Consider the following 15,223-nt stretch of genomic DNA (forward strand, 5'->3'; position numbering starts at 1 on the left):
TGAGAGATGGAATCCTGGCCCACATCCATCTAACAGCGGGTCCAGTGCATCTATCTTGTGGTTATTCTCCCGGCCCAGAATGTACAGTGAGCCTAGATATACCTAATAACTGGCAGAATCCAGCATTGATTCCTACACCAATGGAATGAAGGCTATTGCAGTAAGAAGGACCAAGTGGAAGGACGCGCCCAGAAGTGTACTCCTTCTTCTACCCTCCTCCCCACAATAAGATGGTAAGTCCTGTAGAGAGAATTGTTTAATTTAGCGTCACCTCTGAGGACTTGAGCGATACAGGAAAGGTATCCTACGGCATCCTATTTAACTCATCTGTTTAGCTGATGAGTTAAAAGAAAACAAGATGGGTCATAGAGAATCACAGTGGATTGTTCCAGACTAATTCAGGTGGTGATGCCAGTTGTAGCTGTAGTTCTAGATATGATAAGTTTATTGGAGCAAATCAGCATAGCCCATGGCACCTAGTATGTAGTTACTGATCTGGCAGATGCTTTCTTTCTATTCCAATCATTAAGAAAATCAGAAGCAGTTTGTTTTTAAAAGGCAGGGCCAACACAAACTTAAACTATCTTGCTCCAGGACTGTGTCACCTTTCCTTCAATCTGTCATAATACAGTCCTGTGTCCTTGATCATCTTCATATCCCACAGGACACATACCAGTCAATTACACTGAAGACACAACACAATAGGTTTTGATTAGCATGAAGTAGCAGGCCAGAGGGTAGAAGATAAATACTGCAAAAGTTCACGGGGCTGCGAATATTTCTAGAGGTCTGGTAGCCTGGGCATGTCAGGATAGCTAAAGTGAAAGGCAAGTGGCTGCAGCTTGCACCACCCTCCAAGAAGAGAGAACACAATGCTTTGTGGACTACTTTGTGTTTTGAAGGCAACATACACATAATGTATAACTTGAAAGGCCGCCAGCTTTGAGTAGGACTCAGGGCAAGAAAGGGATCTGTGCTGTAGTGTACGCTTCCCCGTCACTTGGGCATTATGACTTAGGGACCCAAACACATTGGAAGTATCTATGGCTGTATGGGACCTCTGGCAAGCCCTCACAGGAGAATAACAGCACAGAATCTTAGGGTTTTCTTTGTGAAAAGTAGTTCTTGCCTTGCTACTGGACACTGATAGAGACAATGTACCTGATTATGGGATGCCAAGTAATTACGCTATTTGACTTGCCCATCTTGAGCTAAGTGATAGATGATCCCCGGACCATAAAACTGAACGCAAACATCAGCATTCCACTGTAAGTGAAAATGATATATGTGTCACTAAGGCTTAGCAGGTCTGGAGGGCTCAAGTAAATTGCACAAGCAAGTGGTTCAGACTTCCATGTACTTCCTCTTTATAACTTTGATGCCTTTCCTTCAATCTGCACATTTGGCATCACAGGGAGTTCCATATGATAAGAATAACCAGATGCCCAGGTTTGCCCTAGGTAGTACCAGTTTATACCTGTTGTCTGATATTCACTCATCATTCATGATACCACTTTTCATTGTTAAAAGTGTCCCAGTTTGGAGAATCAATTATATGGCTACTGACCTATGATCAGTTAATGGAGAGGAAAGAGTGCGTGCCTGGTTAATGGACTTCTGTATGGTATTCTGGCATCAGCTGGAAGTAGACAGTCAATGCACCACAACCCCACTCAGTGGGCAGAACTTTAAATGGCACATCTGGTTGTCTATTTTGTGTGGAAGGAGAGATGGCCTGAAGATAACAGATTTACACTGACTCAGGGTCAATATCAGATTGGTCAGCTAATCAGGGACTTTGAAAGAATAAAATTGGAAGGTTAGTAATAAGGAGGTCCAGAAGGCAGCTTATTTGAATAGACTTCTCAGAATGAGATATGGTACAAAGGTATTTGTTTCTTATGTAAGTGTCTAGTAGAGGGAAGCCACTGTGGAGGAAATTCTCGATAATTAAGATGATCCCCCTATGGGTGATATTTAGCCTCTTTTCCTGGCCACCTTGGTATTTGCTCAAGGGGCCAGTGTTTAAAGTGTATGGTGGCAGGGATAGAGGTTATTCAAGTCTCAACAATATGGTATCGCTCTTGTCAAAGTTGATCTAACTATTAACACTATTAAGTGCCCGGCTTGCCAACAGCAGAGGCCAACTTTGAGCCCTTGATATGACAACATTCATCAGGAAATCAGCATATGTGATCTCACAAATACATGCTCTGAATTACAAAGAGGGACCAGAAGGGCAGCGTGTGGAGTAAGAATGGAAAAGCACCAGTTCATCAGCTAATGGGACAATTCCATTCTTCCTGCTGCCGTTTTGCTAGGTTCTATTTGTGAAGAGGACCAGTAAGAAAAGAAGGACACTGCTATGATTCAGCAATATTGTCTGTGTACTTCATCTCATTTAGTTCTCACAATAACCTTGTGAGGTGGGTTGAGCTGTAGTACTGTTATAGAAATGAAAACACAAGAGGAGAAAGATGACATCTTACTTCCAAAGACTCATAGACGCTTAGATGTGCTGACAAAGTTTGAACCCAAATGTGTCTTTGTGTCTTTTACCATACTGCCATACTGCTTTTTAGGACTATCTGGATTGCTAAGGTGGGTCTCAGTGGGCCTCTGCTGGCAACAGTGGAGGTCATTCTCCTCCCTCCCACCTTTGCCAGAACCACTATGGCATGTAAACTCCATTTTAAACTCCTGCATGTCTCCTTCGGCTCTAGCCTAGAGTGGGGGGTGAGCAGAGCTCTACCTGAAAAGAGGGAGACAATGGGTGGTGGCTGCATGCTCCTGCTCAGGCCCCTGAAATATTCCAGGTTGAGTGGCATCTCAAGGCTCTTTTCCTGGGCTGTATCCCCAGAATCTCCAAGAGGCATGGAGGGGCGTCTGAGTTCTGTGGGGCCTAACACCTGGGCTGGGCAACTTGGGAGGAGGTGGGAAGAATGGGGCAGGAGGCTACTTTTTCAGAGTGACCAGACCTGGCCTTGGAACCTCAGGCAAATAGCCCTGACTGATATATGTGTAGCTTTGGTGACAAGTAATGATCATTTCCCGGGTCCCTTTTCCTGTGTTATATTTCACAGGAATAAGCTAATTCTCGCATGGCACCCATATGACTCTTCTTGTGTTTCTTCCTCTTGGAGGCCTCATTCTGCAGATGCTTTCAATATCATTCTGAGAAGACTTATCTGTTCCCTCCCAGCCCCTCCAGTGCCGCTTAGGCTGGGTTAGGTGCCTCTTCTCTGTGGCTCTGGGGACACCCTATGCTTGGCCTTTTCATAGCACTTTTCACATGAGTTCTGGGTTTAGGAGTATCTATTTTGCAGTGCTATTGTGAGATATGTGTAAAGTACTTGAGCTTGGCCTAGAGTGGCTGTTTTTGTTATTATTGTGGTTGTCTACTTGTCAACCATTCTCACTGTAAGCTCTGAGGGGATGGACCGTGCCCCTGTTGCCTAGTACGTTGTTTAGGATGTTGGTAGATACTCAATAAACTTTCCATGAAAGGATGGGTGAATTGAATAAAATGGGTTAAAGAGCAGCAAAATTAGGGGATGGGTGTGATTTTCTTAACTACTTAAATGTGTGTAAATAATAAGCGTATAATTCCTGGTATTTTCAATGAGAAAAATTCTTTATTTAAAATAGGCTAGATGTTTTTACTAGATTAAATAAAATACTCTACAAATAGAGAATTTTAAATCCAATATACCAAACCCAGTAATACCAGTCAGGGATTGTCCACCAATCCCTGTTTAAAAACGTTTGGATGAAATCGTTTATAATTCTGAGATATGTGCCTTTGCTTAGAGAAAAAGTTCCAAAGCAATGTCACATTTCCTGGATATAACAGTGTCATGCTAGTAGGAGAAACTCTATTATGCCTAAGACAGCCAAGAAACAGTGACTGTCAAACGCACAGACCCTTAGACTTGCTCTGATGTTATTAATAGTATTTCTAAATCACAGAGATAGTCGACACATTTTATTTTAATAAGAGAATGAAAGCAAGAAGGGGACCTACACTATTTCTAGCCACTTATATTTATTAATATATGCTTAGCATTTTTAATGCCTTTGATGTAGAAGGGTAATCAGTGTTTTAGCAAAAAGATATACTATGGGGACAAAGCTGGGGAGCTTGTGCACACAGAAAGTAGCTGATACTGCAAGGCTCTCAGGGCTCTTGGAAACGCCACGCATCATGCACCATCTGGGGCTGCTCTGCCTCGTTTCCTGGCATCGATGTCTGAGGACTCTCTGGGGTCACTGTGGTATCTGTGGTCGTTTCTTCCTCGAAATCCAGCGGTGTGGTCACATCAGCACCGTAGGTCTCGTAAGCCTCAGCTAGTCCAGGTGTCATTAGTGGGTCAGCAGCTGCTGGGGTGACCCTGGGGGGTCCCCTGCTCTGCCCGGCAGGGCCCCTTGCCAGGTTGGGAACACTGCCTTTGGGAAGAGCAAGAAGCCCTCCGAGGGGACCAGATGCAATCTCTGAAAGGAGAGCCTGGTTTTCCGGATTGGCCTCGTCAGCCTCCTTCGCGGGGGAGCCTTGTGGACCTCCTTCTCCTTTCTCAGGGCCTTTGGTTGCAGCGACTGGAGAGTCAAATTCCAGAGTAAAGTCCCCGCCCATGGCTGGATTGGGGGGCATCCCTCTAAGGCTGGACCTCATGCCTCCAAATCCTGGGAACATGGCTCCATAGGCCATGGGGCCTCCTCTGCCTCCCTGGAAGAAACCATTTACCAAAGATGCCATTATCACATACTATCAACTATACCATGCAATGCTACCTGGTCGGATTCACCGAGAAACCATAAAAAACTGATAGGGAACAGGCTGATAGCTTTGTGTAAGCACATTTCTCACTAAACTAGCTTTGAAATACAAGGGAGAGGATTCTGCCTCTCCCTTGAAAAGAGGCTTTTCTGGGTGGGGCAAGTCCACTTCTGTGAAAGGGAGATGGAGACCCTTTGCCATGCCTGGCTGAAAGAGTAGGAAGGAGAGAAGCAGGGAAGCAGGGCAGATCCAGGTCTACAGGTGAAAGGTATTTTGAATTTAATTTTGAGAAAACAATAAGCAGCCGAAATGGGTAATACCATCATAAAACAAAGAAACAAGAACTGATCCATTCCTGAGTTTGTTGAGAGACGTTTTGGATGACTTTGTCAATATCATTTCTCAGTATCCCCCAAATAAATGGAGCCCATGTAAGATTTTTCTTCTTTTTCTTTCTTTCTTTTAGAATATATATAAGAAAAAGAAGCTTGATTTCTCTGGAGTAGGTGGAATAGCTTCCTTCTGTGGACAGTTAGAATTCTAGAACTGACCATGTTTCCTTTTTCCCTTTGCTGCCAAAAACTTCAGAACCAAATCTTGGGTTATTTACAGCAGGTGTGCAGGGCTCTGTAACTTGCATATCTGTATTCTCCTTTTCCCACAATTTTAACTCTTTTAAGATCTTCTCTTCAATTTTTTGGTCACATTTATTGTGTGTTTTTCAAAAGCTATAGCAAAATCATTTGAGAATAAGGCAGAATATGAATAAATTAATTAAAATGATAAGATGATGTAAACACTGACTTGAATTTTCAACCAGCTGTGTCTGGTACATAGCTACAGGACTCTTGCCCCTGACCTTCTCCTGGCTCTCCACTCTAGCTCTTTCCATCACATCCTCCAGGGATGGCGCTGTGAACCCCTGGACTAGGCTATCAGCCCCTCTTTTCCTCCTCTCTTAGAGCTCTGATACTTTTATCACATGATTTTGACATTATCTGCCCTTGTATCTATCTTTTCCATTGATTAGACTGTAAACTCCTCGAGAACAGGAACTTCATCTTATTTATCTTGCCTCCATAATATCTATGTGTCTCACTCACAGAGGGCACTCAGTAAAGTTGAGATGTGAGTTCTCTTTCTGTGATAGCGTGTGTATTTATTAATTTGATAGGATCTGTAGTTGATGATGATTTGTTAATTCAGTATGGTTTTGCTTTGCTTTGTGCTCTAACAGATGTAACGTAGAAATTTCTGAAGAAAAAGTCAAATTGTGTGAGTTTATTGCTCTCAGATTTTAAAGTTTTAATATGCATGGATAATGATAACAGAAGAAGATTATACTTATTAATGTACTTTGAATTTGGCAATAACCAAATTTTAAACTTCATTAATTTTCTTTTTTGTCTCTCAATTTTGAGGGCTAAATGATTTGCGATGCTGTTGAATTTATTGTTTTGAAGAGTTAAATGGTCTGAGAAGAAACAGGGACTCTATGAACCACGTATTTCTTTTTCGATTTGAAGTGCTTGCCATTCAGTGATGATGGCTTTTCAAGACAGGTTTCACCTCTGTTCCCATTCAAAAAATGGGGCAAAACCCTATGTGCAAGAATGGTCACCAGTTAGAAATGAGTGTAAGGGGAACATGATGAAATCTTTGCATGCTGCTTCAGAATCAAGCTTTTGGTGTTGGAGTGGGACAGTTTGAAAGCTGTGCTGTGTATTTGGCCACGTTCATGGCTAGTGCCTCTTGCAGCCAGTCATCTGTGACTGCTCCCCCCGGCCACCATTTTAATAAGAGTTTGAAGACGTTACTCACTGCCATTTCCTCTGAGCTCATGATGCCAAGTCTGCCAGGAGTGTTCTGTTCGAAAAGAAACTCTGCATCATATGATGAACCAGCTGACTCCTATTATCCTTGTAGCTAGTCGAGACAAGCTTAAAAATTGTTTAGTTTTTCCTTAAGCCCTAATACTAATGCTGTGTCCCGAGGCAGAGTAAAGTGGAGAGATGTCATCACTGAAGAAATGTAGCCAATTTGGATAATTCAGATGGACAATTTACCTTTTCTTTAATACCATTTTGTGTGTGTGGATGTGTGAGTCTAGCCAGAATTATCCAAATAGGAGGTGTACCTCCTTGCCATTTCAATCACTAGTTTAGTCATTCAGAGAATATGGAATCTATTGTGTGAGGCCTGGATTTTATAATTTTAGCTCTTACGATAACATTTAATTAAAAATGATACTTTTTATAGGTTACAGACTTACCAGTTGATTTGCTCCATAGGTCAGGTAAAATAATCCTGGATAAAGCTAAATATAAATATAATAGTCACCACAAAATGCATTTTCTGAGGGAAGAACTTTTAAGTAAATTACAAACAGAGAAGTGGTATTAAAAAAAAAAACTTACTGGAGCTTGTTTATTTGGTGGCATTGGTCCCCGAGCTATCAAACGGGCTATTGGGAACATCTTTAAGTGGTAGAAAACAGAATAAGTAATTCATATTTGCTATAACACAGGCAAACCTCCCAGTACAGACATTTCTAAGAGTTCTATGAAGCACATTTTTAGAGGGATTAGTGTGGCAAATAAATATTTAATATTTTAGAAAACAAAGGAACCCATTATACTTTATATTCACGGATAAATGGGGCAATTTAAAATTTTTACTCTTCTTTCTTGTAGTATAGAGACATTTTTGCCCAAGAAAGTGTCTCATTGAGATCTGTACTTACTTGTGGACCTTGTGGACCAGGAAAATCCATTTCTGTCAGCTGCATCACAGATAAATGTCAAGATTACTGAACGATTACTAAAAATAGACAAATTGAACTGAACACACTCACCTTATTTATGATTATGATAAAACAAAAGTATCTCATTGAGATCTGTACTTACTTGTGGATCCTGTGGACCAGGAAAATCCATTTCTCTTAGCTGTATCACAGATAAATATCAAAATTACTGAACGATTACTAAAAATAGACACAGTGAACTGAACACATTCACCTTATTTATGATTATGATAAAACAAAACTGTCTCATTGAGATCTGTACTTACTTGTGGATCCTGTGGACCAGGAAAATCCATTTCTGTTACCTGCATCACAGATAAATATTAAAATTACTGAACAATTACAAAAAATCGACAAAATGAGCTGAACACACTTAATTTATGGTATGATAAAACAAAAAAGTGTCTCATTGAGATCTGTACTTACTTGTGGACCTTGTGGACCAGGAAAATCCATTTCTGTTAGCTGCATCACAGATAAATATTAAAATTACTGAACCATTACTAAAAATAGACAAAGCGAACTTCACACATTCACCTTATTTATGATTATGATAAAAGTGTCTCATTGAGATCTATACTTACTTGTGGACCCTGTGGACCAGGAAAATCCATTTCTGTCAGCTGCATCACAGATAAATATCAAGATTACTGAACAACTACTAAAAATAGACAAAGTGAGCTGAACACACTCAATTTATGATTATGATAAAACAAAAGCGTCTCATTGAGATCTGTACTTACTTGTGGACCTTGTGGACCAGGAAAATCCATTTCTGTTAGCTGCACCACAGATAAATGTCAAGATTACTGAACAATTACTAAAAATAGACAAAGTGAGCTGAACACACTTACTTAATTTATGGTATGATAAAACAAAATTGTCTCATTGAGATCTGTACTTACTTGTGGACCCTGTGGACCAGGAAGATCCATTTCTTTTAGCTGCATCACAGATAAATATTAAAATTACTGAATAATTACTAAAAATAGACAAATTGAATTGCACGCATTCACCTGACTTATGATTATGATAAAACAATCTCAAATGAGTTTCACTATTTTTCCTTTCATTTAGTTTTGGGGGGGTACAACCCTTTCATTGACATGACTCAAGTGCAAGGGCAGGGAGATGGGGCATGTCTGTCATGAATTTGCTTTGTCTTGCAGAGTCGAAAGTAAGGAGTTTTGGAATTGGAGCATGCCAGGATGGTTTGAATCCTGGCTCTGCCACTTAGTTTTTGTGTAATACTGGGAAAATTGTATAATCTCGCAAAGTCTGCCTTCTCCTTCTTAAAAAGGATCATAATATCCCTATAATATTGTAGTCAGGATGATATGGGGGAATGTTAAATGCCTACAACATACCAGTTACATGGTACCTTCCTTTCCTATCCATTGCTCTTTGCTCTACATTATTACAAGATAGTTTTGGGTAATTGTCTTCTCTACCACCAGATAGAGAAATAATAATGCAGACTAGTACTTGCAGTGCTGAGGGATCACTCACTCATCTCAGTCCTTCCAACACTGAAAAAGATCCTGATGATAGGAAGCCTGGACTTCTCTGGGCTGTCCTATTTCCTCTGAAGCCTTTCATCCTTTGCAACTATGAGACCAAGTTTTACAGGCACAGGATCTTTTAGAATCCGTACCCTGTCTCAGGTGGCAAAGGACAAGAATAGATATTTATGTTCTACATATGTCAACTGCCTAGAAACATATTTGTATTTTTGTGCATTTTGCCCCAAAGCTCTGATTATTTAAATGTGCTCTGCAGATGGGATTTCTTTCATTAAGTTAGTGGGTGATCCTGGTCTGACTTCAGGGAAAGAAATTACCTCGGCCTTTGGTGGCTTATCTGATGGTGCCACCTGCTGTTGAACCATTGGCCCCTCTGACTGCTGCAAGGGCGGCTGTCTCTGGTAAACCGGAGGCTGATGTCCTCCCTTCTGGATGGTGTCCTGGATCCCTGAGGTTACAATGGTGGGCTGGAGGAAAGCTTTCTGTCCTGGCTGTTGAGGCTGCAGGGATGGCTGCGATGGGAGAGGTGGGGGATGCACAGGCAAAGAATATTCATACTGCAGAGAAATTTGAAAGGAGCGTCAGGAAGCGCTGGCTCGCTGAACTGTGGGGTCTAGAATTTCTAAAGCAAAAGGGCTTGGGGAGCTTTCTACTTGGAAGAGAGTCTAGAGGACTTGTCATGAAGCTGTGTTTACATAGGAAGCAGCGATTTACTAAAAGTCATCGTTATTTGAGGCAGTCTGGTGCCTGTCTGCCTCCCTTACTTCCTCTGGGACAACCTCTGCTCATGAAGATGGAAAGCTATGTGGACTTCCTGGTAGAATGAGTTGTTTCCTCTTCTGGCTGCCGATAGCTGCTTCTGTGTTTCACTACTTTCTCACTGGATTACAATTATTTGTTATAAATCTTTGTCCCCCAGTCAACTGAGAGAGAATAATATGTCTTATTAATGTTTATAGCCCCAGGACTTAATAAAGCTCCTAACAAGTGCCTGGCACATGATAGATAATATATTTTTTGAGTGAGTGAAAGGAGAAAGAGTAATTAAATAAAATGCCAATCAAATTCCTGCATCACAGAGTCCATTTTGGAAACAATCAAGTGGAGAAAGAGTCCCCATTGACATAATTTACTGTCCTGCTAAATGTGGCTTGCTGAGTAATGCTACTTGCTGTGGAAGGCCATCTGGAATCAAAAGTTCCTGTTAAAGCAACTATGTTCTGTTGCTCCTCTTTGAAATTACCTATGGTGAATGACTCCCTATTATTTTTAAATTGTTTGCAAGCTCCTTAAAGCGGCATGGAAGTCTCACAGCAGTCTGGCCCTGCTGCACCTCTTCAATCATTGCCTATCTCTGTACTCCTTGGCTTTCAGTACTGAGACCTCATTCTTTACTAACACCTCACTATTTAGCACCTTGTAATGTGTTGTCTTGTCTTATCTTCCAATTAGACCTGAAATTTCGTGAGCCTTGAAGCCATTCTTCAATGTCTTTACTTTCACTCCCAATCTACAATTTAGTTTATATATTTATTAGGTACCTAATAAATAATGGTTAAATGATTGATGTATTTATTGTCTGCTGTGGGGTTCATGCCGTTTTAACCAGGATTCTGGCATCACCTTAAATGTCCTTTTTTTTAGGGAGTCAAGACTAAAATAAAAATAGTCTAGGATATAGTCTGCTTCCATTCTGAGGATAGTTTATCTATTTTTATTGCTCATATCTTTAACATAGGTCTCATATTTTGGAGCCCATATCTTCCTATTTGAAATAGATATACAAATGGGTTGGAAATTTGGACTGTTTTATTATAAATTTTCCTAAGTACTAAAAACAATTATAGGTGTTGATTTATTGGTATTTGGATAATTTTTTGTTCATTACTATTACCTGCCTGTGGCTAGTGTATGACAACTTAGAGAAGGCAAGTAGGAGAATATTTTAAAGTTTGAGGTTTCAAACACATTGATGCAGTTAACTTACCTGTTGAGTTTCATGTTCTCTTGGTCTCATCCATGGGAAAGAGGAAGGTGGCGGCAGGAGACCATTCATCCACAAAGAATTAAATGATTTCCCATAGCCGAATCTTGAATACTAAAGACATGGAGCGAAAAGAAGGTATGCTTATATTTCAGTTGGCTTAAACTTGGTTTTCATTTTCTAAGAAATCCATCGAAAGAGTAGAGATAGCAAAAGTAAGAGTGATATTGGTTAATTTAATATGGATAGGTAAATGCTGTCTTCCGACAGACTTACATTCCATTCGGAGCCAGACTGCAATATTTCCATAAACTTGTTTGAGATTTAGCTTTTTAAGCACTCATATTTTGGGCTGTATAAAACTGATAACACAAAAAATGATATATTTTTCTTGCTAAAGAAAATTCAGTATTGTTTTAATTTAGCCATGCCAGGATCTTATTTTGTTTTAGGTTATCTCAATTACTTATTTGTTCTTCCAGTATTTAGGATATTGTCTATTCACAAACAAATTTTATGAATGACGGTGTTGCCGCTAATGTCACTACCACCACCACCATTAATATTTGCAATAAAAAATATTTGAAAATAAGGTTACCTGAGAGAGCATGTTTAATCCCTGCAAACTTCCCAACTGTCTCATTGTCTATAAGAAAAAAAAGTGGGTTAGTGTTTGCCACATATGTTCCTTTTCTGTACGACACAACTGATTTCTCAACATATGGTATTATTAGCACAAAGTTTGGGGTGGGTCAGTTTGCATAAAATAAAAGCAGACACAAATGATCACTGAAAAGTGGAAGTGTTAAATGTGACTCTGCCATTATTGTTATTATTGATATTAACATAGCTTGCTTTTTACGATTAATTAAAAGAGAGAAAAAGTATCATTTAAGTGGAAGTCATATTGAAACCTGGGAAAATAGCTCATTCAACTGACATCACAATGTAATCACAAGGACATTTTCATTGACTCTTTTTTTCCCCATTTAACTTGCTTTGCCTTTTATAAATCCAATCCAAAGAAGAATTTGAAAAAAACAGGTAAACAAAACAAAACAACAGCCCCCACCTCCTTCCAAAATAAAAAAGCCCTCAAAATAATAAATATGAGAAAACATTGGGGAAAATGGTAAGCATCTGGATAGATGGTAAAGAATGCTGCCAGTTCAACAGAAAGTCAATTTCACTGTTAATGCGGTGAGGTGCTTTGAATTGAGTTTAAGCCAGAAAGTGAGAAGAAAATAACTTGGTGAAGTAAGCCTCCATGTGAGATAAACATCTAGCCCATATAGGTATTGATTGCCCTCAGATTGTTACAATAGGAATAAATTTTGCAAGGTCTTTCAAAAAACTTGTAATCTCAGAAATATTTTTCTACTCATAACTGTCAGTATATTCTACTGATATGGTCAAACATTTCTATTTTGCTGGGATTTTCTAAACAGTATATACTAGTTATGGGAACTGCAACAAGACAAACAGGCTGTGCAGCAGGTACACAGCACAATTTTAACGCTATTTACAGTTCTTTTCAACAATTGCATTTTGTAAGGTGAATTTTCTTCATGGGAACTTCATCATATAAGATACTATAAGGAGAAGGAACTAAGTATAAACCATTTGTGACTTCAGAACAATGCGTTTTACTAAACGTAATTATATTAACGTGGTAATTATATTAATGTATACATAATATATATTAGATATTAAATATTAGTATTGTTTTGATTCATATACAGGTGACACTCTAAAGACTAAAACACCTGAGAGTTTAAAATTGCAGTAAAATTGGAAGATGAAGCTCTAAGATGTCTCATAAATTTCTCTAAAACTGCACAGGGGGACAGCCACTGACTTCTGACGAGGAAAACCGAGAAACAGCCCATCATATTTCTCTCTTAGCAGGAACATACCAATACAAAGATTATGTGTAAATACTCTGACAATACATACCTCAAGGCTCAAACTAGCCATGCCTGGTATCCCAGGCTGCCGAGGAAACGCCTAAATGGAAATAAGAATAATTTTGAGTTGTTTTTGGTGAGAAACTTCCTTACACACTGGACATAGAAAGCCACCCTACTACATGAGGGCCAGCTGAGGGGCCACCACAATGGTTTGTTACCCAACTGACTTGAGCTTTTGGGCAGAATGAAGGAGAATTTAAATTGTTTGGGGTATTACTATAATATTTAATAATTTTGCTTCCACAAAATCATCTACCTTTTGTCTGCATCTTAATGCTCTTTGGTTTTTTTTTTTTTTGAGGAAGATTAGCCCTGAGCTAACTGTTGCCAATCCTCCTCCTTTCGCCGAGGAAGACTGGTCCTGAGCTAACACCTGTGCCCATCTTCCTCCACTCTATATGTGGGACGCTTACCACAGCATGGTGTGCCAAGAGGTGCCATGTCCGCTGAAGTGGAAGGTGCGAACTTAACTGCTGCACCACTGGGCAGGCCCCATGCTTTTTGCTTTTAAAAGCAAAATTTGATTTAGCTTGAAAGTTACATTGAAAACAAATGAGAAGTAAAATAAAGTAACAAAATAGAAAACTAAGAGTATTTGATATTCTTAAAAAATTACCGCATAGAAAAGCAAACTTGAGCTCAATTTTCTTGCGTATTTGACATACCTACTTGCTTCTGGTTTATGGAATGTGGTGTAGGATCATGGCGTTCAGCAAAACCGTGTGCAAATCCTAACTTGCCTCCCATTCAAAGGGCCTCAAAAAATCCTCCATCATCCTTAGTGAAAGATTATTTTATGTATAAACCTGTTGATCTGTGTTTATATTTTTGTGATCATGTCAAAGGTATTTTTTTCCTTCTAATACCAAGTACTATTATACTTAATGTGTTCATTTGTTAAAAGAGTAGCTGTACTTACAACCAGGTTTTTAAAGTGTAAGATAGTTTCTTTTCTAAACTAATCTTTATTAATGTACACAAATACCAGAGGGAAAAAAAACCAGAATGGCAGAATAGGAATTAGAGTAAATTGAGTTTTGAGAGTCTTTGGTTCTTTATATCTTCTTACTATCTACGGGCAAGGGGTTTTAATGCCTTCCTTCCTTTATTTACCCACAATATTTATGGAGTCTCAACTAAATGTACTAGGATTCTTTTTCCTTTATGAGTAAGAAGTTCAGGAATATTTTTCTGAGCATATGTTATCTACCTCCACTTCTCCTACTTTTTTATACATGAAAATTCCACCCTCTGAGTCATGGTGCAAATTTCTCCAAATAATTTAGTTTTGGAAACGGATAGAGGGAAAGAAGTTATAAGTGTGTATCAAATACTCCAAATAAGAGAAAAAGATTAGCTGTATAGACAGGAAGAGTGGTGTGCATGCATTCGTGTGTGTGTGCGTGTGTGTGTGTGTGTGTGTGTGTGTGTGGTGAGCAGATTGTTCAGAATTTGAGGGGACTGTGAGAGCAGTATTCTTTCCTCCCATGGCCAGTACACAAATAAGGTATCTTGGACAGTTTCAACTACATGATGAAGTATACTTTGCTTTCTATCTGCTCCAAGTCATGAATTAAAGAATAATATTTACAGGAATATAAATAGACAGGGAATACATTTCCCATGCCAAAGTAAAAGCAGAACATCTGATTTGGCAAGCAGTCAATCGGTAATCCTAAGCAATTGCCCTGTTCCTCAGAGTGACCTGACTTACACAAGTGTGGGCCTGTACATGTTCCAAGAGTGTCAAGGTATTAGACTGGTGGTGAATGGCTGAGGCTGATCTTGAGGTCAGTATCATACAAAGATAAACTAGCATGGCAGCTTCGATTTTTCTTCCATTTAAAATGCGTGTTGAATAATGAAATAAAAACTCCTTTTATTCATAGAGATGAAGTTTTCATCATTGTAATCAGTTTCTATCCCCTTTCTCCAAAACATTTGACTTTAAGAAACCCAAGTAGCTAAACTTTTTTCTTAAAAAAATATTTAAAGTTCATTTGAGGCCACTGGATTTGAGAATTCAAGACGAGAGAGCATGTCATATTTACCTTCGTATCTCCAATGGCCAGCACACTGCTGGGTACATGGCAGGTGCTCAGTCAATATTTGACAAATGCATATAGCAGCTGAATAAGGTCTTCATGAAAACAGAATCACACATTAGTG

General features: G+C 39.3%; 1 protein-coding gene across 1 annotated transcript in view; it reads right to left on the reverse strand.

The window, feature by feature from the left end:
- Positions 1-4,141: 4,141 nt before the first annotated feature.
- AMBN (ameloblastin) overlaps positions 4,142-15,223 on the reverse strand; it is a 34,335-nt gene continuing 23,253 nt past the window's right edge. Inside the window, exons 4-18 of the mRNA XM_046655754.1 lie at positions 13,041-13,091; positions 11,683-11,730; positions 11,088-11,198; positions 9,418-9,657; positions 8,483-8,521; positions 8,321-8,359; positions 8,162-8,200; positions 8,004-8,042; positions 7,844-7,882; positions 7,681-7,719; positions 7,518-7,556; positions 7,192-7,251; positions 7,047-7,091; positions 6,596-6,640; positions 4,142-4,723 (exon numbers count right to left, since the gene is read on the reverse strand). Coding sequence (XP_046511710.1) covers positions 4,178-4,723; positions 6,596-6,640; positions 7,047-7,091; positions 7,192-7,251; positions 7,518-7,556; positions 7,681-7,719; positions 7,844-7,882; positions 8,004-8,042; positions 8,162-8,200; positions 8,321-8,359; positions 8,483-8,521; positions 9,418-9,657; positions 11,088-11,198; positions 11,683-11,730; positions 13,041-13,091 — 1,419 coding nt within the window. The 3' untranslated portion in view covers positions 4,142-4,177. The remainder of the gene's footprint in view (positions 4,724-6,595; positions 6,641-7,046; positions 7,092-7,191; positions 7,252-7,517; positions 7,557-7,680; positions 7,720-7,843; positions 7,883-8,003; positions 8,043-8,161; positions 8,201-8,320; positions 8,360-8,482; positions 8,522-9,417; positions 9,658-11,087; positions 11,199-11,682; positions 11,731-13,040; positions 13,092-15,223) is intronic.

The sequence above is a fragment of the Equus quagga genome, chromosome 3 (genome assembly GCF_021613505.1).
Source record: "Equus quagga isolate Etosha38 chromosome 3, UCLA_HA_Equagga_1.0, whole genome shotgun sequence".
In the NCBI taxonomy this organism is placed as follows: Eukaryota; Metazoa; Chordata; class Mammalia; order Perissodactyla; family Equidae; genus Equus; species Equus quagga.